Source organism: Hemiscyllium ocellatum, chromosome X, assembly GCF_020745735.1.
Source record: "Hemiscyllium ocellatum isolate sHemOce1 chromosome X, sHemOce1.pat.X.cur, whole genome shotgun sequence".
Classification (NCBI taxonomy): domain Eukaryota; kingdom Metazoa; phylum Chordata; class Chondrichthyes; order Orectolobiformes; family Hemiscylliidae; genus Hemiscyllium; species Hemiscyllium ocellatum.
The window spans coordinates 14,576,139-14,599,929 of record NC_083453.1 but is presented as its reverse complement, the minus strand read 5'-3'; the positions used below and the strand labels follow the sequence as shown (position 1 = coordinate 14,599,929).

The window sequence follows — 23,791 nt, the reverse complement described above, 5'->3', positions numbered from 1 at the left end:
CAAGGCAGTTGGGTGGTATCTTTTGTTTCCCTATCTCTCCACCATCAAACTGTCCCATGTCACCCTCAACCTTCCTCCCTTGGTTCTTTTCTCTTGCTGATTTTAGAACACATAGGGTGCTAGGGGAAACCGGGGCACCGCCTATTCGCTCCCAGATATCATCAATGAGCCCCAGGCCGGGCGCCAAATTCCACTCTCACTCAACAGGCCTGGGATTATTATCTCCTGGAAGGGGACACACGTCAGTATGGCGATGATAGTCTCTGGGGAATCCTTGTGGGAGCCCACCCCCAAATGTTTAGTTTTCTTCCGAGCTTTCCTTCCTTTCAGATGCTCTCTCCTACCTCACTGATATCATTACCAGCTGTGTTGACGGATGCAGAGTTTGGGTTGGGGGTGGGGGTAATTCAACAGCAAGGGGAGAGGTTACAGCGCTAGCCATGGCTGTTCGATTGTTGGGAGCAGCCTTGGAGGCAGAGCAGTTCCTGAGGTGCTGCATCTCCTTACAGGAATGACACCTTACACTGTCCACCGACCAGAACATTCACGACTCATCTCCCTCATGCTCGACTGTAAATGCACTTGCCATGACCTCCTCTTGGGCCAGACAGATGAAAACCTGGTGCCAGAAGAAGTACTTGTGCCTCAGGCAGGCCTCCTTCAGATCAAGCACCATGCCTGACCTCCCCATGGGGGAGAAGGAGCTCCGATGGCACAAATGGCAGGACATTCGATAAAGTGACCCTCTGAGCAACTATCCCGAGGGTTGACAGGCAAGAACATCCCAATCGACAGGAAGCCCCTTCTCCAGGATGAGATATACTGCTCACTCAGTCATCAGGAGAAAACACCACCTTCCCTTACATCATCAACAGAGCAACAATGGTGGGGTGTGCCAACTACCCACACCAAAGCCGCTGCACATCCTTCCATGGTCATCTCAGGGTGAGTGTAACATTTCACCCCCCCCAAACATTTTAGTCAGAAGAGTAAAAGGGTAACGAGGCCCCTGGGGAAATGGGGATGCAGAGGATGCAACCATCCCCACGTAAGAATGACTGGGCCCTGCCCCAGATGGTGCTGTACAGAGTCTCACAGTCGCCATGCTCCCCCACCCCCTTCCCCAGACAAAACAGCCTTCTTGATTGGCACTGCATCCATAAGCATCCACTCCCTTTACCACTGACACTCAGTAGCAGTGGACACTATCTACAAGACGAACTGCAAACATTCACCAAAGATCCTCAAGCAGCACCTTCCAAACCCATGACCACTTCCATCTAGGATAAGGGCAGCAGATATATGAGAACGCCACCAGCTTCAACTTCCCCTACAAGTCACTCATCATCATGACTTGGAAATGTATCACTGTTCCTTTACTGCTTTACAGTCAAAAGCCTGGAATCTCTCCCTAATGGTCATGACTGGGAATTAAATATCCAGGGGTACCAGACTATTCAGAAGGACAGACAGGAATGCACAGGAGGTGGTGTAGCTCTGATATTCAAGGAATACATCAGGACGGTGCTGAGAAATGATACAGGTTCTACGGAGCATGAGGTCGAATCCATTTGGGTGGAAATTAGGAATTCCAAGAAGAAAAGGTCACTGATAGGTGCAGTCTATAGGCCGCCAAATAATAACATCACGTTGAGGTGGGCAATAAACAAGGAAATAACTAAGTGTGGCTATTATCATGGGGGAATTTTAATCTGCATTAATCAGATTGGTCGAACCAGCTCGGTCAGGGTACCCTTGAGGAGTTCGTTGAGCATATCCGTGACAGTTCTCTTGAACAGTGTATAATGGAACAAACGAGGGAGCAAGCTATCCTAGATCTGGCCCTGTATAATGAGAGGAATGATTCATGACCTCAGTCAGGGATCCTCTTGGAAGGAGTGATCACAGTATAGTTGAATTTAAAATACAGCTGGATAATGTGAAGATAAAATCCAATACCAGGGTCCCATGCATGAATAAGGGACTATGTAGAATGAAGGAGGACCTGGCTAAAGTTGACTGGGAACAGAGACTTTATGGTGTGACAGTTGACAAGCAGTAAAGGACCTTCAAAAGAAAAATTTCAAAAGTGCTCAGCAAAAGTATATTCTGGTAAGAAGGAAAGACCATAAGAGGAGGGGTAATCGGTCATGGGTGTCTCAGGAAATAAGGCAGGGTAGCAAAGTGAAAGAGAAGGCAAACAAAGTGGCCAAAAATAGCAGGAATCTTGAAGATTGGGAAAACTTTAAAAGGTCAATAGAAAGCCACAAGAGCTAGAAAAGGAAAGTAAGAGAGTATGAGAAAAAACTAGCACAGAATATAAAGACAGATAACAAAAGTTCCTATAAACATAAAATGAAGAGTGGCTGAAGGAAATGTTGGTCCTTTAGAGGATGAGAAGGGGCAGTTAGTTATGGGATATGATGAAATGGCTGAGGCATTGAACAGGTACTTTGCATTGGTCTTCAGTGGAGGATACTAATAACACGCCAGTAAGTGATGAAGAGACAAAGGTAGGTGAGGACCTGGAAACAATTATTATTACGGAAGAGCTAGTGTTGGGTAAGCTAATGGAGCTAAGGATAGATAAGTCTCCTGGCCCTGATGGAATGCCATAAAAGAGATGGTGGGAGAAATAGCAGGTGGACTGGCGGTAAATTTCCAAAATTCACTGGTCTCTGGGGCAGTCCCAGCAGATTGGAAAATAGCAAATGTGATGCCACTGTTTAAAATGGGAAGTAACAAAAGATGGGGAATTATAGACCAGTGAGCTTAACCTCTGTAGTGGGGAAGATGCTGGAGTCTATTATCAAGGAAGAAGTAGCAGAGCATCTCGAAAGAAATTGTCCCATTGTACAGATGCAGCATGGATTCATGAAGGGCAGGTAATGCTTCCCAAATCTTTCGGAATTCTATGAAGAAGACATTTCAAGCAAGGTGGACAACGGGGACCCAGTGGATGTATTGCACTTAGATTTCCAAAAGGCCTTCGACAAGGTGCCTCACATGAGGCTACTGCATAAGACAAGGATACATGGTGTTACGGGTAGAGTATTAGCGTGGATAGAGGATTGGTTGACTGACTGGAAGCAAAGAGTGGGGATAAATGAGTGCTATTCTGGCTGGCAATCAGTGAATAGTGGTGTGCCTCAGGGATCGGTTTTGGGACCACAATTATTTATCATTTATATAGATGATTGGATTTTGGGACCACGTGTACGGTGTCAAAACTTGCCGATGACACTAAGATGAGTGGCAAAGCAGGGGACTGTGAAACTTTGCAGAGGAACATAGATACATTGAGTGAGTGAGCAAAGGTCTGGCTGATGGAATACAATGTTAATAAATGTGAAATTATACATTTTGATAGGAGTAACAGCAAAGTAACTTATTACTGGAATGGTAAAAAAGTTGCAGCATGTTGATTTGCAGAGGGACCTGGGTGTCCTTGTGCATGAACCGCAGAGGGTTGGTCTGCAGGTACAACAAGTAATTAGGAAGGCAAATGGAATTTTGTCCTTCATTGTGACAGGGATTGAGTTTAAAAGCAGAGAGGTAATGTTACAGCTTTACAAGATGCTGGTGAGGCCACACCTGGAGAACTGTGTGCAGATGTGGTCTCCTTACTTAAGGAAGGATGTTCTGGCACTGGAGGGGGTGCAGAGGAGGTTCACTAAGTTGATTCCAGAGTTGAGGGGGTTGACTTATGAGGAGAGGCTGAATAGATTGTAATTCAAAAGAATGAGGGGGATCTTATAAAAACATATAAAATTATGAAGGGAGTTGATAAAATAGAAATAGATAGGATGTTTCCACTGGTAGGTGAAACTAGGAGGAGGCATGGCCTCAAGATAAGAGGTAACAGGTTTAGAACTGAACCGAGAAGGAACTCCTCCACTCAAATCTATGGAATTCCTTGCCCAGGGAAGTAGTTGACGCTACTTCAGTAAATCGCTTTTAAAGGCGAGGTAGATAATTCCTTTATTTTTCAAAAAAAAAGTAAGGGATATGGTGAAAACACGGGTAAGTGCAGCTCAGTCCACAAGAAGATTAGCCATGATCTTATTGAGTGGCAGAGCAGGCTCAAAGGGCTAGATGGCCTACTCCTGCTCCTAGTTCTTACATTCTATGTAATGGCACTGTGGGTCAACCTACAGCAAGTGCACTGCAGCAGTTCAAGAAGGCAGCTCACCACCACTTTCTCAAGGTCAACTAGGGATGGGTAATAAATGCTGGCCAGCCAGCAACACCCACATCCTACAAAATGAAAAAAAAATTAAGGCCTTTTGGACTCTTGCTGTACACCAGCAAAAGCTACAATGGCTTGCCAACCAGGATTTTGAAGAAAACTTTAAACGTTTGGGTGATGTTTGGCTACGTTTTTGGGTTTTGCTGTGGGCCGACCTAGAGTCCCCCTGATCAGGATACATCCCGAGTGAGACTATATAATCGCCTTCACTCAAATGGTGCTCCCCAAGTTCAGTCAGACTCGCGAGGGTTTAACTAAAATCAGTCCTCATCTCCTCCGGCCCCACCATGTTCAGAGACATCTGCACTTTAACTCTGGCCTCTTGCACATTGCCAATTATAAGTGCTCCACCTGTGTGGCAATGCTTCAAGTTGCCTAGTCCTCAGACGCTGGAATACCGTCCCTATACCTCACCATCTCTTTACCTTGCGTTTTTAATTTATTTGTTCACAGAATTTGAAAGTCACTGGCCCATCCTCACATCCTAAGGATCTTTTAATGGGATCTTTAAAATCCACCTCTTTGAACTAACTTTTGGGTCATCTGAAGGCAGTCGATGACATTTGAACTTACATTCCCTGGATCACTAGCCTAGCAACTGCCACGACATTATAGTCGTCCAGATATCCAAGTACAGCATACTGTAAGCACGTCACCTCAGCAATTCAGAATTCTATAATCCATATTCGTTGGTTTACTAGTTTGCTTTCTTTGTTGCAGAGGTATTTCTGAAGCAATTGCATTTTAGATAGCAGGCACTAAATTTTAGACATTAGGGCAAAGAGACCGTCTAAGGAGTGAAACAACACACTCGCAAGGGGTAGTCTACACATAAAGGGTTAATTTGTTTTTAAATTTTTACAAAAATAATTTCCAAGTGCAAGGCCAATTTAAAGCAAAAAAATGGACTTGTTAAAAGAGAAAAAAGTAAAATGTACATATACATTGAGGCAACTGAACTAACCAACAGTAAAGAACACTTGCACAAACAGCATTCACCAAAATAATGATAGTTTGAGATATCATTTACTAGTGAGTGTTTTGTAATGCAGCTTTACTCCATCCCCTTACAAGAACCAGCTTCTCAAGTTCATTAGAGATGTGTAGCATAACAATGATCACACACAGACCAAGTCCTGAACCACGAAAGCAACCACCCCAACACACACAAAAGAAGTTGCAGCAAGACACTGGTCAAAAGGGCCACAACACACTGCAGCATACCAGAACTGCAAAAAGAGGAAGAAGAACACCTCTACAATGTATTCGTCAAAAACAGATACCTGCACAATTTCATCAACAAATGCCTAAGGAAAAGACAATGGAATGAGGACATGCCACAACCCAAAGGACTAGCCATGTTACCATATATCAAGAACATTTCTGAACTGATAGCCAGACTACTACGACCACTAGGACTCATAACAGCAGACAAACCAACAGCCACTCTCAGACAACAACTCACCAGGACAAAAGGACCCGACACCCAGCATGAGCAAAACCAACGTAGTGTACAAAATCCCATGCAAGGACTGCACAAAACACTACATAGGACAAACAGGAAGACAGCTAGCGATCCGCATCCATGAACACCAACTAGCCAAACACACAGATGACAAGCAACAGGAGTTCAACTGGAACAACACTACTATTATAGGACAAGCCAAACAGAGAACAACCAGGGAATTCCTAGAGACATGGCACTCATCCACAGATTCTATCAACAAACACATTGACCTGGACCCAATATACCGGCCACTGCAGCGGACAGCTGGAACTGACAACCATAAGCAGCAGAGACAAACCACTATAAATGCCGGGGGAAACATCACAGAAGCGCCACACAGGAGGCTCCCAAGCACTGAGGATGTCACCTAGACAGGGGACAAATTCCCAGCTCGGCGAACAGAACCACAATAATGAGCTACAAAATGAGAGAGAGCAAGAGCGAGGATTCAAATTGAATCAGAACACAATAGAAATTTGACTGGAAAATGAATAGTTTTTTTTTAAAATGTGGATGTTATTACTGTCAGCTTTGATTATACCACTGGACAAGTCAGATCTCAATTGAAATACAAGAACATCAGAAATCAGTGTAGTAGGCCATCTGGCCTGTCAAGTCTGCTCCATCATTCAATAAGAACATGCTGATGTTTCATGAACTCAGCTCCATTTACCAGCCTGCTTACCACAACCCTTAACTCCTTTACCGCTCAACTTTGCCTTAAAAACTTTCAATGAGATAGCCTCAACTACTTCACTGGGCAGGGAATTCCTCAGATTCACAACTCTTTGGGAGAAGAAGTTCCTCCTCAACTCAGTTCTAAATCTGTTCAGCTTTGTTTTAGCACTATGCACCCAACCAGTACTAATTTCACCCCCTACCAGTGGAAACAACCTTCCTGTTTCTATTTTATCAACTCCCTTTATAATTTTATATGTTTCTAGACGATTCCCCTCATTCTCCTAAATTACAATGAGTATAGCCCCAGTCTACTCAATCTCTCCTTATGAGCCAATCCTCTCAAATTTGGAATTAACCATAAATGTCATTTGCACCACCACCACTGCCCCCCCCGCGCCCCCACCCCAGTTGCCAGTACATCCTTTCTCAGGTAACAAGACCACTACTACACGTTGTACACTACTACACAATTTCTAACCAAATATTTCATTTTTTTCCCCTTGATTATAGATTCAAGCATTTTCCCCACTGTAGAAGTTAAGCTAACAGGCCAAAAGTTATCTGCCTGTGATCTATCCCCTACAGCAGTACTCCATTTTTGCAAGGTTTGTAGCTCAGGTTGAGGTTTAAGAGTGTAGGTTCACTTGCTGAGCTGTAGGTTTGATATCCAGACGTTTCATAACCTGGCTAGGTAACATCATCAGTGGTGGCCTCCAAGTGAAGCAAAGCTGTTGTCTCCTGCTATTTTTTTTTGTCCTGGATGGGGTTCCTGGGGTTTGTGGTGATGTCATTTCCTGTTTGTTTTCTGAGGGGTTGATAGATGGTATCTAGATCGGTGTGTTTGTTTATGGCGTTGTGGTTGGAGTACCAGGACTCTTGGAATTCTCTGGCACGTCTTTGCTTAGCCTGTCCCAGGATAGATGTGTTGTCCCAGTTGAACATAGAACATAGAAAAATACAGCACAGTACAGGCCCTTTGGCCTTCGATGTTGCGCCGATCCAAGCCCACCTAACCTACACTAGCCCACTATCCTCCATATGCCTATCCAATGCCCGTTTAAATGCCCATAAAGAGGGAGAGTCCACCACTGTTACTGGCAGGGCATTCCATGAACTCACAACTCGCTGAGTAAAGAATCTACCCCTAACATCTGTCCTATACCTACCACCCCTTAATTTAAATTATGCCCCCTCGTAATAGCTGACTCCATACGTGGAAAAAGGTTCTCATGGTCAACCCTATCTAAACTCCTAATCATCTTGTACACCTCTATCAAGTCACCCCTAAACCTTCTTTTCTCCAATGAAAACAGCCCCAAGTGCCTCAGCCTTTCCTCATACGATCTTCCTACCATACCAGGCAACATCCTGGTAAACCTCCTCTGCACTCGTTCCAGTACCTCCACATCCTTCCTATAGTATGGCGACCAAAACTGCACACAATACTCCAGATGCGGCCGCACCAGAGTCTTATACAACTGCAACATGACCTCAGGACTCCGGAACTCAATTCCTCTACCAATAAAAGCCAGTACACCATATGCCTTCTTCACAGCACTATTTACCTGGGTGGCAACTTTCAGAGATCTATGTACATGGACACCAAGATCCCTCTGCTCATCCACACTACAAAGTATCCGACCATTAGCCCAGTACTCCATCTTCTTGTTACTCTTACCAAAATGAATCACTTCACACTTAGCTACATTGAACTCCATTTGCCACCTTTCTGCCCAGCTCTGCAGCTTATCTATATCCTGCTGTAACCTGCAACATCCTTCCTCACTGTCAACAACTCCACCGACTTTCGTATCATCCGCAAAACTTGCTCACCCAACCTCCTAGCCCCTCCTCCAGGTCATTTATAAAAATGACAAAACAGCAATGGTCCCAAAACAGATCCTTGCGGAACACCGCTGGTAACTGCACTCCAAGATGAACCTTTACCATCAATTACTACCCTCTGTCTTCTTCCAGCCAGCCAATTCCTAATCCAAACCTCCAACTCACCCTCAATGCCATACCTCCGTATGTTTTGCAGTAGCCTACCATGGGAACACCTTGCTAAAATCCATATACACCACATCTACCACTTTACCCTCGCCCACCTCCTTAGCCACCTTCTCAAAGAATTCAATAAGGTTTGTGAGGCACGACCTGCCCTTCACAAAACCATGCTGACTATCCTTGATCACATTATTCCTATCCAAATGTTCATAAATCCTATCCCTTACAATTCTCTCCAAGACTTTGCCCACAACAGAAGTGAGACTCACCGGCCTATAGTTACTAGGGTTATCCCTACTCCCCTTCTTGAACAAGGGAACCACATTTGCTATCCTCCAGTCTTCTGGCACTATTCCTGCAGACAACGAGGACATAAAGATCAAGGCCAATGGCTCTGCAATCTCCTCCCTTGCTTCCTAGAGAATCCTAGGATAAATGCCATCAGGCCCAGGGGACTTATCTATTTTCATCCTTTCCAGAATTTCCAACACTTCTTCCCTACATACCTCAAAGCCATCCATTCTAATTAATTGTGACTCAATATTCACATCGGCAGCAATGTCCTGTTCCTGAGTGAATACTGACGAAAAGTATTCATTCAGTGTCTCCCCAATCTCTTCAGCCTCCACACGCAACTTCCCACTACTATCCTTGACTGGACCTATTCCTACCCTAGTCATTCTTTTATTCCTGACATACCTATAGAAAACCTTTGGGTTTTCCCTAATCCTACCAACCATGGACTTTTCATGTCCCCTCATTGCTGCTCTTAGCTCTCTCTTTAGATCCTTCCTGGCTACCTTATAACTCTCAATCGCCCCAATTGAACCTTCACACCTCATCTTTACATAGGCCGCCCTCTTCCCTTTAACAAATTCCTTATTAAACCACGGCTCCTCACATGACCCTTTCCTCCCTGCCTGGCAGGTACATACTTATCAAGGACACTCAATAGTTGCTCCTTGAACAAGCTCCACATATCGATTGTGCCCTTCCCTTGAAGCCTACTTTTCTAAGCCACGCATCCTAAGTCATGCCTCACCGCATCATAATTTCCCTGCCCCCAGCTATAACTCTTGCCCTGCAGTGCACACTTATCCCTCCCCATCACTAGAGTAAATGTCACCGAATTGTGGTCACTGTCCCCAAAGTGCTCACCTACCTCCAATTCTAACACCTGGCCTGGTTCGTTACCCAGAACCAAATCCAGTATGGCCTCACCTCTTGTTGGCCTGTCTACATATTGTGTCAGGAAACCCTCCTGCACACATTGGACAAACACTGACCCATCTAATGAACTCGAACTATAGCTCTCCCAGTCAATATCTGGGAAGTTAAAGTCCCCCATAACAACCACCCTGCTACCTTCACTCTTTTCCTGAATCATCCTCGCAATATTATCCTCTACTTCTCTAGGACTATTAGGAGGCCTGTAGAAAACACCTAACAGGGTGACCTCACCTTTCCTATTTCTAACCTCAGCCCAAACTACCTCAGATGGACCCATTTACTGGACACGGACCCATTTACTGTACCCGAGCTATAGCTTTCCCAGTCAATATCTGGAAAGTTAAAGTCCCCCATAACAACTACCCTATTGCTTTCACTCTTCTCCTGAATCATCCTCGCAATCCTTTCTTCTACGTCTCTAGGACTATTAGGAGGCCCGTAGAAAACTCCTAACAGGGTGACCTCACCTTTCCTATTTCTAACCTCAGATGGCGAGTCTTCATCCATCGTCCTTTCCACCGCTGTAATACTATCCTTGACAAGCAATACCACACCTCTCCCTCTTTTACCCCCACCTCTGACCCTACTAAAACATTTAAACCCTGGAACCTGCAACAGCCAATCCTGTCCCTGTTCTACTCAAGTCTCCGTAATAGCCACAATATCGAAATCCCAGGTACCAACCCACGCTGCAAGTTCACCTACCTTATTTCGTATACTTCTCGCATTGAAGTATACACACTTCAAGCCACCTTCCTGTTTACAGGCACCCTCCTTCGAGATTGATGCCATGTTCCTAACCTCCCTACATTCCAGGTCCTGCACCCTAAAGCTACAGTCTGGGTTCCCATGCCCCTGCAGAGTTAGTTTAAACCCCGAAATAGCACTAGCAACCACCCCCCCCCCCCCCCCCCCCCCCCCTCCCAAGGATACTGGTGCCCCTCAGGTTCAGGTGTAGACTATCCTTTTTATAGAGGTCCCACCTTCCCCAGAAAGAATCCCAGTTATCCAGATACCAGAATCCCTCCCTCCTGCACCATCCCTGTAGCCACGCATTTAACTGCTCTCTCTCCCTATTCCTCGACTCTCTATCACGTGGCACAGGCAACAAACCAGAGACAACAACTCTGTTTGTTCTAACTGAGCTTCCAACCTAGCTCCCTGAAAGCCTGCCTAACATCCTCACCCCTCTTCCTACCTATGTCGTTGGTGCCAATGTGGACCACGACCTGGGGCTGCTCCCCCTCCCCCTTAAGGACCCGGAAAACACGATCAGAGACGTCACGTACCCTTGCACCTGGGAGGCAACATACCAAACGTGAGTCTCTCTCGCCCCCACAAAACCGCCTATCTGTGCCCCGAACTATCGAGTCCCCAATAACTATTGCTCTGCTCTTCTCCACCTTTCCCTTCTGAGCAACGGGGACAGGCTCCGTTGAAATTGTGGTTTTTCTCTCAATCCGTGTGTAGGGTTACGACCCAGTACAACCCATGGACAAAACCAACATCATCTACAAAATTCCATGCAAGGACTGCCACAAAAACTACGTAGGACAAATAGGAAGAAAGTTAGCTACCAGGATACACGAATACCAGCTAGCCACAAAAAGACACGACCTTCTCTACCTCGTAGCCCTACACACGGATGAAACAAAACCACTATTTCGACTGGGACAACATCTATCCTGGGACAGGCTAAGCAAAGACATGCCAGAGAACTCCGAGAGGCCTGGCACTCCAATCACAATGCCATAAACAAACCCATAGATCTATCAACCCTCAGAAAACAAACAGGAAATGACATCACCACAAACCCCAGGAACCTCATCCAGGAGAAAGATATAAATAGAAAGCAGGAGACAACAGCTTCGCTTTACTTGGAGGCCACCACTGATGATGTTACCTAGCCAGGTAATGAAACGTCTGGATATCAAACCTACAGCTCAGCAAGCAAACCTACACCCTAAGCAGTACTCCAGTTGTGGCCTCACTAGCACCCCATACAGCTGCAGCATAATCTCACTGTTTTTAAACTACATCCCTCTAGAAATGAAGGACAATATTCCATTTGCCTTCTTAATTACCTACGGCACCTACATTCCAACATTTTATGATTCATGCACAAGGGCACCCAGGCCTCGCTGCACAGCAGCACATGGCAATTTTTCACTATTTAAATAATAGTTCATTTTGCTGTTATTCCAACAGAATAGATGATCAACATTATATTCCATCTGCCAGACCCTTAGCCACTCACTTAACCAACCCATGTCCCTCTGCAGACGTTGTGTCCTCTGCACACTTTACTCTACCATTCATCTTAGTTCGCAGCTGCAAACTTCAACACTACACTTGGTCCCTTACTTTAAATTGTCTTAGCAAATTGTAAACAATTGCGGTCCCACTGATCAATAACCAGAAAAAACACAAATTAACACGCTTTCTGTTAGTTAGAAATATTCTATTCATGCTAATACATTACCGGTGACGTCATGCACCTTTATCTTATGCAGCCTTTTGTGCAGCACCTTCTCGAATGCCTTTTGGAAATCCAGATACAGCACATCCACATCCCTGTTGTCCATCGTGCTTGTAATGCCCTCAAAGAATTCCAGTAAATTAGTTAAATATGACCTGCCTTTTATGAACCCATGCAGCCCAAAGGGACAACTTATTCTTTATTGATTCACGGGGATGCGGGAATTTATTGCTGACCCCTAATTGCCCAGAGGGCAGTTAAGAGTCAACCATTATGCTGTGGGTCAGGAGTCACATAAATGTCAGACCAGTTAAGGATGGCAGTTTCCTTCCTTAAAAGGACATTAGCGAACCAGAGGAGTTTCTCTGACCATTGACAATTGATTCATGATCATTATTAGATTCCTAACTTCAGACATTAATTGAATTCAAATTCCACCATATGCCTTGGTGGGATTTGAAACCGGGTCCCCGGACCATTATCAGGGTCTCTGAATTAACAGTCCATAAATATCACTAGGCCATCACCATCTCCCAATTTCTAACCAAATATTTCATTTTTTTCCCCTTGATTATAGATTCAAGAATTTTCCCCACTATAGAAGTTAAGCTAACAGGCCTATAATTACCTGCCTGTGATCTATGCCCTTTTTTAAACAATGAAATCACATTTGCTGTTTTCCCAAACTGCTCGAACTGCCCCAGAGTCCAACGAATTTTGGCAAATTACCATGAATGCATTTGCTATTTCCCCCGCCATCTCTTTCAGTACTCTGGATGCATTTTATTAGGGACAAGAGACTTGTATACCTTTAGCTCTTTCGTGATGATAGTTTCTAGGTTCTCATTTGCTATAGCCTCCTTGTTATCAATTATTGGCATGTTATTTGTGTCTTCCACTGTGAAGACCGACACAAAATACCAGTTTAATGCCTCAGCCATTTCCTTATTTCCCATTATTAAATCCCCCTTCTCATCCTACAGAGGACCAATGTTTACCTTAACCATTCTTTTTCATTTTACACATTGGGTGGCACGGTGGCACAGTGGTTAGCACTGCTGCCTCACAGCGCCAGAGACCTGGGTTCAATTCCCACCTCAGGCAACTGACTGTGTGGAGTTTGCACGTTCTCCCCGTGTCTGCGTGGGTTTCCTCCGGGTGCTCCGGTTTCCTCCCACAGTCCAAAGATGTGCGGGTCAGGTGAATTGGCCATGCTAAATTGCCCATAGTGTTAGGTAAGGGGTAAATGTAGGGGTATGGGTGGGTTGCGCTTCGGCGGGTCGGTGTGGACTTGTTGGGCCGAAGGGCCTGTTTCCACACTGTAAGTAATCTAATTTGTATAAACTTTTGCTATCTGTTTTTATAGTCTGAGTTAGTTCACTCTCATAATCCATCTTACCTTACATTTTAATCTTATTGTGGCTCTGTTGATCTTAAGATTTCTCAATCTTCCAGTTTCCACACTAATCTTAGCCACTTTGTATGCATTACCTTTCATTTCCTTAGTTATCCACAGCCGGTTTGGTACGTTTTGGTGCAGCCATTTGGGTGCCGGAGTTTTGGCATGGCCGTTTAGGCGCCAAACCTATTTTGGCGCCAGCCCATTTGGTGACGGATGTTTTGGCGCTAAGAACATTTCTTTATTTGTAAATGTACCTTACAGTTTTTCGTGATTAACAGATTTAATGTTTGCATTATTCAATAAAGTTACAGTTTTAAGACTTTTTAAAGTTCTACCTTTGAATGATGATGAATCAATCAACATTTTTTCCTAGCGCCAAAACAGCCACTGCCAAACGGGCTGGCGCTAAATCACCGGTGCCCAATCGGCCCATTCCGATCCACAGCTGATTAACCCTTTTCCTACAGTTCTTCCTTTTCACAAAATGTATACTTTTACTGAGCACTGAAAAATCCTTTGAAATTCCTCCACTACCCCACCATGTAATCTTTGCTCCTAGTCTACCTTAGCCAACTCCTCCCCTCATCCCATTGTAGTTTCTTTTGTTGAAGCACAAAACAATGGTATTGGATTTTACCTTCTTACTTTCCATTTATATTTTAAATTCAACCATACTGTGATCGCTCCTTCCGAGAGAATCCCTATCTGGGAGATAATTAATTATTCCTGTCCCATTACAGAGGATCAGATCTAGAATAGCTTGCTCTCTGTTTCAGAGTATGCAATGGAACCTATTGCAGATACATTCTATGAACTCGTCAAGGCTGCCTTGACTAACTTGGCTTCACCGATCAATATGTAGATTAAAATACTCCATGATAATTGCTGTTTTGAACTGTCTATTCAAATTTTGCTATTACCTTAACTTTCTCTCACAACATCACTGACCAAATGAAGAAAATCCAAAATCTAAAGCTATTTGCACAAATGTACAGAACAGAGGTTTCAATCAAGTCACCTAAAAAAAAGCCTCAACTTCTCTCATCACCCTACATTGCTAAATCCAAATGGATATTGCAAATGTTCCATTGTTTATCTTGCCTACAATGAGAATAGGCATCCAAACCTCCACACAATATTCCACCATGGCCCAATTGAACTTATAGAAGCTCAATATCACGTGCAGATCACAAGGAGCTGCTTAGCGATTGACATCTACAAATAAAACCAGATCCAATTTGCTATTTCTGACTATATTTACTTGTGATATAACCTTTAAGTACCCATGTATCTCTACATCTGCACTGGGCACCTCTACTTAAAAGTATATTTCCTTAGCTTCCTTCCGAATATTATTTCGCATTACATGCCACTCTTTTTTTAGAACCTTTGTTATCCTTTTCCATGCTCAATCCTCATTTGGCATTAAAAGCAACCTTTGATATTGTTCCCTCAAGTGACAAGTTCAGATCAATTATATATGCAGTGAACTAATATAATTCTAAAATCGCACTTCAGTCATCCAAAGGATGACAATATTATTTTGAATTTTAAAAAATCTTCTGTACATGTATCTCAGACTGGCATTTGTAACTCAAAATATAAAATACCTGGTTTTATATGTCCTATTCTCCTAATTTCATGTCACAGGCAAAGTTTTTAAAACTGTTATATTTACATTGCTGTCTATTTAATATTATTCATGCTTTCCTGCTATAAAATCTGTATACTCAAAATTACATCCCATGCTATTGCAAATATAACTGAATCATTAAATTTAAAATATTTTTTCAATTTATAGTCAAACATCTAATATATTATTACCTTTAAGGCCACAGCCTCAAAATGATGGGATACTTCCAGGCATTGATGGACATTTCCTCTTTGGCCAAACTATGTCAAAGATTTATACTTCTATATCTTCTTTCTGACTGCAGAATGTTCCAAAGCACTTCACAATCAATAGCATAAGGAGTGCACTGCCACACCAACACCCCTCCCCTCAGCCCTTCCGAAAACCACCACCTGCCCCAAGTGTAATAGTCCGTGCAACACACATCGGACTGTACTGTCACCTACGGATTCGCCCCCAAGAGTGGAAGAGATTCATTATGGTCTATGAGGGACCACCAATGAAATAAATTAAACAAACAATGAAATACTTTTGAAATGTAGTCACTGTTGCATTTGTTATGAATATATAGCTCATGGTTTATGCTTTAAAATGTAATTTTAATTTTAGCCAGTGTAGTGTAGTCCCAGCGGTGTGCAATAATATCTGAACAGGTTAATTAGAAAACATCTGTGCCAAGACAAATAAATAGCCATAAATAACATTAAGTAGGCAATGTTGGTGTAGTGGTAATATCATTGTACTAGTAATCCACACACTCCCCAGGCTAACATTATGGATTCACCATGACAAATGGTGAACTTTGAACTTAGTAACTAAGAGGCACTTGTGGTGCAGAGATAGTGTCTCTATCTCTGAGCCAGGGGACCTATGTTCAAACCCCACCACTCCAGAATTGTGTCATAACATCTTTGAACAGCTTGATTAGAAAATATCCACCAGATCGCTGTTAAGAGCTCTTGTGGTACGACTGTAGTCTTCCTACTTCTGAGCCAGAAAGGTCCAGGTTCAAGTCCCACTTTCCTGGAGGTGTCAAAACATGTCTGAATAGGTTGATTAAAATAACCACCACAGAATCACTGTAATAGGTACGTGAAACCTGACAAGCCAGGTGGCTCCTCAGAACTGGATTGGAATGCTTGCCTGCTAGAGAAGAAATGCTTACCTGAACTAATTTCATCAGGAATGGAAAAATCTTTGGGCTCTGAGGTATAGTGGTAGTGTCTCTACCTGTGGGCCAGAGGCCGAGGTTCATGTCCTATCTGCTCCAGAGGTGTGTCATAACACGTCTAAACAGATTGATTTGAAGTATCTAGAGGGAAGAGTCTTGTCTGCTAAAGGTTCATGTAGAACAGTGGTAGTGCCCCTATCACTGTGCCTGAAGATCTGGATTCAAGTTTCACCTGGCCCAGAGGTATCATGACGTATCTGAATAGGTGGATTAAAAATAAACTAGAAAGTTAAGGTGGTATTTGATAGCATTTATGGATGAAACTTCTATTTCTGCAAAAAGGGGCAGGTTGTCGATCCCCACCTTTGAGCCAGGAGCCCCAAGTTTAAATCCCACCTGCTTCAGAGGTCTACCATAACATCTCTGAACAAGTTTATGAGAAAATCCATCAGCCTAACTTCATGAGTTCTATCCTATGAAGCCAATTTTTGTTTTAGGGGTGGGAATGGTGCAATTGTAATGTTACTGGGTTGGCAATTCAGAGGCCCAGTTCTTTAGGGGGCTTTTGTGGTGTAATGGTATTGACCTCTGGGCCAAGAGGTCCAGGTTCAAGCCCCATCTACCCCATGTGTCATAACATCTCTAATAGGTTTGATTAGAAAATATCTACCAGAGGGCTCGTGCAGTGATAGTGTCCCTACCTCGGAGCCTGAAGGCTTGGGTTCAGGTCCCACCTACTCCAGAGATGTGTCATAATATGTCTGAACTGGTTGATTAGGAAATATATACCAGGAATAACACCTGAGCTATTCTCCAAAACATTTTCAACATTCTCTTGAAGGGGCAGTCAAGTGTGCATTTTAACTGAAAACAGCACCTCTGACAATGATGGCAGTGTCACCAGAGACAAAGCTCATACTATTTTCCCCAAAAGTATGTGGGGTAAAGCCATTATTAAAATTAATTATTTTATAACAGTCAAATCAATGCATTACTGTGTAAAATAACCAAACGATGGAATGATTAGTACCTGCTTTGCATTTTCCAGATATTCAAAGCAGATCGTGTACAATGAAGGAATGACATCACTGCACCTGAAAAAAAGAAAAATATTTTTTTTTCAGATCAGGTTTTAATTATTCTGTATTTCATGTTCCAATCTATCTCCATTGTAACTATCCACCCCCAATGAGATTTCTTGCTGAAGTCCAACTCTAAAAACTTGAGTCATGCTCCAATCCTTCACACAAGAGAAACATCAAAGTTCCACTTGTAAAGCACCTTATTTGGGAGTTTAATACTTTGATGTAGTAAAGTTTAGAGGCATGCCCTGGATGATTTCAAAGTGAAAAGTATGAAGTTGATTTCTAGGTATGGATGGATAGAGAATTGATGGAAGCAATGTTCAGGCTCAGAAACAGTTATGGAAAACCAGTGGCTCCAGTGACTATTTGAGGAACAAATAGTCAGTGGCTGCATGGTTTGGCCAGTGGAGACTGAGTTGATTATGAGCCAGAGGTTGACCCAGGGTTCCAGAGGTCACTGTAGTATTAACAGTGCAGATTCAGAATAACAGTGTAGGGTTAGCGAGACCTGTGCAGCCCAGGTATTCTAAGATAGTGAAGGGCAAATTGACGAAATTTGTGTAGATGAAGGAGCTGAGGAAGAATGATCGGTCCTCAGCAAAGGCCTTACCTTCATCCCCCTCTGCTCTTGGATCAATGAATTCAACACATGTTGTGACATTAAACACCTCTTCTGCCACCTCCGGGCTTACTTTTTCCACCAAGTCTCCCATCCACCTTCCAAGGACCCCTTCTCCCACCTCCAACACACCCCATCCACCTGGACACCCCAAGCCGGTCTGTTACCCACTCTTGATCCCATCGCCACTCCCTAATCACCCGACACCTGGAGGAAGAACGCGTCATCTTCCACCTTGGGACCCTCCAACCCTACGGCATCAGCGTGGATTTCACTAGTTTCCTCATTTCTCCTCCCCCCACCTTATCCCCAGTTCCAACCTTCCAACTTGGCACTGCCCTCATGACCTGTCCATCTTCCTTCCCAACTATCCGCTCCACCCACCTCTCCGACCTACCACTATCACCCCCACCTTCACCTACCTATTGCACTCTCAGCTACCTTATCCTTCCTATAACACGGTGACCAGACCTGCATGCAATACTCCAAGTGCGGCCGCGCCAGAGAGTTTTGTACAGCTGCAGTATAACCTCATGGTTCAGAAACTCAATCCCTCTATCAATAAAAACTAACACCTTCTGAACAACCCTATCAACCTGGGTGGCAACTTTCAGGGATCTATCTACCTGGACACAGATCTCTCTGCTCATCTACACTACCGAGAATCTTACCATTAGGCCAGTACTCTGCATTCCTGTTACTTCTTCCAAAGTGAATCACCTCACACTTTTCCACATTAAAATCCATTTGCCAGCTCTGCAGCTTATCTATGTCCCTCTGTAACCTGCAACATCCTTCGGCACTATCCACAGCTCCACCAACCTTAGTGTCATCTCCAAATTTACTCACCCATCCTTCTATGCCCTCAACCAGGTAATTTATAAGAACAACAAACAGTGGACCCAAAACAGATCCTTGCAGTACCCCACTATTAACTGAACTCTAGGATGAACATTTCCCATCAACCACCACCCTCTGTCTTCTTTCGACTAGCCAACTTCTGATCCAAACCACTAAATCATCCTCAATCCCATGCCTCTGTATTTTGTGCAATAGCTTATCATGGGGAATCTTATCAAATGCTTTACTGAAATCCATATACACCACATCAACCGCTTTACCCTCATCCATCTGTTTGGTCACCTTCCCAAAGTACTCTAAAGTTTGTGGGACACGATCTACCCTTCACAAAACTGCATCTCTAAACATCTCTATTTCCTGATGATTATAAATCCTATATCTTTAACCCTTTCCGCACATTTACCCACAACCAAAGGCTCACTGGTCTATAATTTATTCTTTAACTTCAAATAAAAACATTAAAACAAGAACTATCTACACTGTAATCTTCCTTTGTCCAATCAATTTGTCTACCTCTCACTCTACAACACTATACTGATCTAATAAAACCCCCGATTAACTTTTTCTAAAAAAAAATTTCAAAAAACCAGTCAGGTGTCTATTTTCCTCTGTAGATTTTTTCTGGGTCTTTTCTTCAGTCTTCTGCTGCACAGATTTCATATGAACAGGTACCTTTCAGAGAGCATGTCTGCGGGCAGTCTGTTTGTTGGTGCTCTTTTCCGCTCTGGCTAACTGTTCAAAATGCCTAGTTTTTTTTTAAACTCCAAAACATCGGATTGGCTCATTATTTTGATGACATCAAACCAGTAAAATTCAAAATTTGATTGGATTTTGGTTTCTTGGGACATAATTTAAACTGGCCAAATTCGAATTTGTTGTGTATCATAACAACTCTGCTCAACTATTTGTTTCACAGCCAAATGTTACATTTTCAAATTTTTCAGCACAGTCTGTGCTTGTAAAGTTCTTGCCAGCTTTCACTCTCTCTCTTAAAAGGTACAGTACACACCTGCAACTTTATAACATAACCCTTAATTCTTTGAGATATGAAAACATCTCAGTCTTAAATTATTATACTCCATAGCCCCTTTAGTACTGTGGTAGATAGTGAAATTTGAATTTAGTAAAAGCTGGAATAAAAAGCATAAAAGCCCATCTACTTTGCTAATGCTCTTTCATGAAGGAAACCTTACCGGTCTGGCCTGTGACTTCAGACCCACAATAATGCATTTAATGCTTGGATAGACATTAAATGCTGACCTAGTCAGTGATACTCAAATCCCATGAACAATTTTTTTTAAATCAAATTCTCCTCATACTTTTACAGATTACGAGGAGAGGTGAGCTTTAATGTGTCTCTGGTTTAAATTAGCAGAGGAGTTTACCTGTGTCGTACCACATGGCAGAACCAGAAAAGTGAAATTGAAGCAGAAAGTCACCCATGATCATCTTGAATGGTTGAGCAGGCTCAAAGAGCTTTAACCTACTTATGTTGGCTCTTATATTGAAAGCAACAAATGCTGGAAATCAGTGCAGCATCCATGGTTTTGGGGGGGGGGGGGGGGGTGGAAGAGACAGAGACAAATTACGATTTGAGTCAAGATGACTCTTCATCAGAACCAGTGTGGAGGAACACCATTTAAATTTTAGGCAAAAAAGTGAGGACTGCAGATGCTGGAGAATAGAGTCAAGAGTGTGGTGCTGGAAAAGCACAGCAGGTCAAACAGCACCCGAGCAAGAGATTCAACATTTTGGGCAAAAGATTACTGATGAACGGCTTTTGCCCAAAAGAGAAAAAAAAATCAATTATCCTGCTCCTCAGGTGCTGCCTGACCTGCAATGCTTTTCTAGCACCACATTCTCAATAATTTAATTTTAGCTTGCTCGCTTGCCATGGATGCTGCCTGACCCACTGTGACCTCCAGCATTTATTGTTTGTAGTACAGATTCCAGGATCTGCACTAATTTGATGCCAGTAAGTTTCAATGTTCCAAGGTCACAAATACTGCAGAAATGCAAGTCTTGCAGGTTTGGTTTACACTTTTCCTAAGTGAGCAGCATTTGGAAAAGGGAGACTACAGTGGAGGGAAAAGATAGAATGGGGGGGGGGGTGGAGAAGAGAAGAAAGGGGGAATCAAAACCATCGCTTCCAACAATACAGAAAATAGCATTTTTCACAAATAAAACTACATTCATTTTCTTAATGAAATTGGAGCAGAAAGAAAAATATATATTTGATAGCATAGCAGAGCCCCAGAAGTGCAGAAGTGGACGTGGTACAGACCACCGTGTCAGCTTGCAGAGATCATGACTGTTCTTGGCACTGCTGACCACAAGAAATCCTACATCAGCTCAGTGAACCTGACATTTCAGAACCACTTTCGTGATTAAAAACTAAAATTCCAAAAAGAATACACGCGTGATGATCAGTTGTTTCTTATACGGAAAAGATTTTTTTTAAAAATGCCCAATGGTTTAACCCTTACATTAAACTCAGTTTGAAGTTTCAGGACAACATTGCCAAATAAAATGGGTTCAACTGCAATATATTTTAAAACTTTTAACGTTTTAAATACGTTAAAAAAACTCGTGATTCAAAATGTTTCGTTGGTTCTGCCTTGATAAAACCTTTGAGCATCATCACTAAGAAAATATTCAGACTTTCAAATCCCCCTCAGAAACCACCCCTCACCCAAGCCCAACGACACTTTACCTGACGATTCCACACGACGCGTCATTCGATTGATACGGGAGCAGCATGCGCATGCGTGGTATCAGGCCAGCGCCTGTGACGTCTATGTGTTTATGGCTTGAGCGCGACCTGCGTTGATCTAGAAGCTGTCTAGTGTGATGATAGTAACTGTAAGAGCAATGTGGAACTGCACTGTTTTCCGGACAGTTCGTGGCTGTCTGAGGAGATCATATACATGTATTCCTCAATAGATTATTTTAATGTAGAACAAAAAAAAACATGCTGCAAAAATTGAGTTGGTCTACCGCTATTTACAGAGGGAAAGCCTGACCTGTCAATTATTTCCGGCGGGTTTTTTTTCTTATTCAGAGTTTGTTTTGGCGATTTGACTCCCACTCTTGAGGCCTGTAAGCTCTGGCTACGATGCTATTTCAGTGAAGTTCAACATAAGCCTGAGGAACATTTCATCTCGTTTCCTTTTTCTTTGCAGATTTGTTTTTACCTTTTTCTTACAACAATTGTTAATGAGTCTGTCATTCACACCTCACCTAAACCTATCTTTTGTACCAATTACTTTGCTTTGCATGATCAACCCTGTAGGCATTTAATATCTCTGAACTTGCCACACTTTTTGCCTTTTTATTGCCTTTAAAATAATGTTATCTCTTCAATTTTTCTCAGTTTTGACAGAAGGACGTCCACCAGAAATTTTAGCTGATTTATCTTTCCATAGATACTGCCAGGCTTGGTGAGTAAGTGAGGATTTTCAGTTTTAATTAGAAATTTTAGGAACTTAATCATGGGATGAATGAGCAAACATAGTGAATCAACCTTCCCACATCCACACATACATTATTCATAGTCAGAGAGTCTACAGCACAGATAAAGGTCCTTTGGCCCATTGAGTCCACACTGGTCAAAAACAACTACTTAACTATTCAAATTTCTTGTTCCAGCATTTGGCCCATATCCATGTGCATCATAGCATCACAAGTGCACCACAAAATATTTCAAAAAAGACATGAAAATTTCTGCCTCTGCTACCCTTACAGGTAGTAGTTCCAGATTCCCACCACCATCGGGGTGAAAACAATTTCCTCACATCCCCTGTAAACCTCCTGCCTTAAATATATGCCTATGGTCATTAATCCCTCAAACAAGAAGGAAAGTTTCTTCCCATTTCCCCTGTCTGTACCTCTCATAATTTTGTACACCTCAATCATATCCCCTCTCAATCTCCTCTCCTCCAAGGAAAACAACCTCAGTTTTTCCAATCTCTTCTCATTAGTAGAACTTGCAAGAAGTGCACCCATCTCCAGCTCCTTCAAGCCCGTGTTAGGGAACTGGAGCTGGATTTGGATGAACTGCGGATCATTCGGGAGGCAGAGAGGGTCATAGATCAGAGCTTTAGGGAAGTAGTTACTCCGAAAGTTCAAGATAGATGGGTGACAGTGAGGGGGAGTGGGAGGAGGAAGCCAGTGCAGGGACCCCCTGCGGTCATTCCCCTCAAGAACAAGTATACCGTTTTGGATACTTGTGGGGGGGATGACTTACCAGGGGCAAGCAACGAGGTTCAGGCCTCTGGCACGGAGCCTGGCCCCGTTGCTCAGAAGGGTAGGGTGGAGAAAGGTAGAGCAGTAGTTCTTGGGGACTCGATAGTGAGGGGTACAGACAGACGGTTTTGTGGGGGCGACAGTGACTCACGTTTGGTATGTTGCCTCCCAGGTGCAAGGGTACGTGATGTCGCTGATCGTGTTTTCCGGGTCCTTAAGGGGGAGGGGGAGCAGCCCCAGATCGTGGTCCACGTTGGCACCAACGATATAGGTAGGAAGAGGGGTGAGGATGTCAGACAGGCTTTCAGGGAGCTAGGTTGGAAGCTCAGAGTTAGAACAAACAGAGTTGTAGTCTCTGGTTTGTTACCCGTGCCACGTGATAGAGAGTCGAGGAATAGGGAGAGAGAGCAGTTAAATGCGTGGCTACAGGGATGGTGCAGGAGGGAGGGATTCCGGTTTCTGGACAACTGGGGTTCTTTCTGGGGAAGGTGGGACCTCTATAAAAAGGATGGTCTACACCTGAACCTGAGGGGCACCAGTATCCTTGGGGGGAGGTTTGCTAGTGCTCTTTGGGAGGGTTTAAACTAACTCCGCCGGGGCATGGGAACCTGGACTGTAGCTT

At 43.4% G+C, this 23,791-nt stretch overlaps 1 protein-coding gene across 1 annotated transcript in view; it reads right to left on the bottom strand.

Moving 5' to 3' along the window:
- suox (sulfite oxidase) overlaps window positions 1-21,665 on the bottom strand; it is a 35,908-nt gene extending 14,243 nt beyond the window's left edge. Inside the window, exons 1-2 of the mRNA XM_060820928.1 lie at window positions 21,638-21,665; window positions 17,390-17,453 (exon numbers count right to left, since the gene is read on the bottom strand). Of these exons, the coding sequence (XP_060676911.1) occupies window positions 17,390-17,453; window positions 21,638-21,662 (89 nt within the window). The 5' untranslated portion in view covers window positions 21,663-21,665. The remainder of the gene's footprint in view (window positions 1-17,389; window positions 17,454-21,637) is intronic.
- Window positions 21,666-23,791: the final 2,126 nt, after the last annotated feature.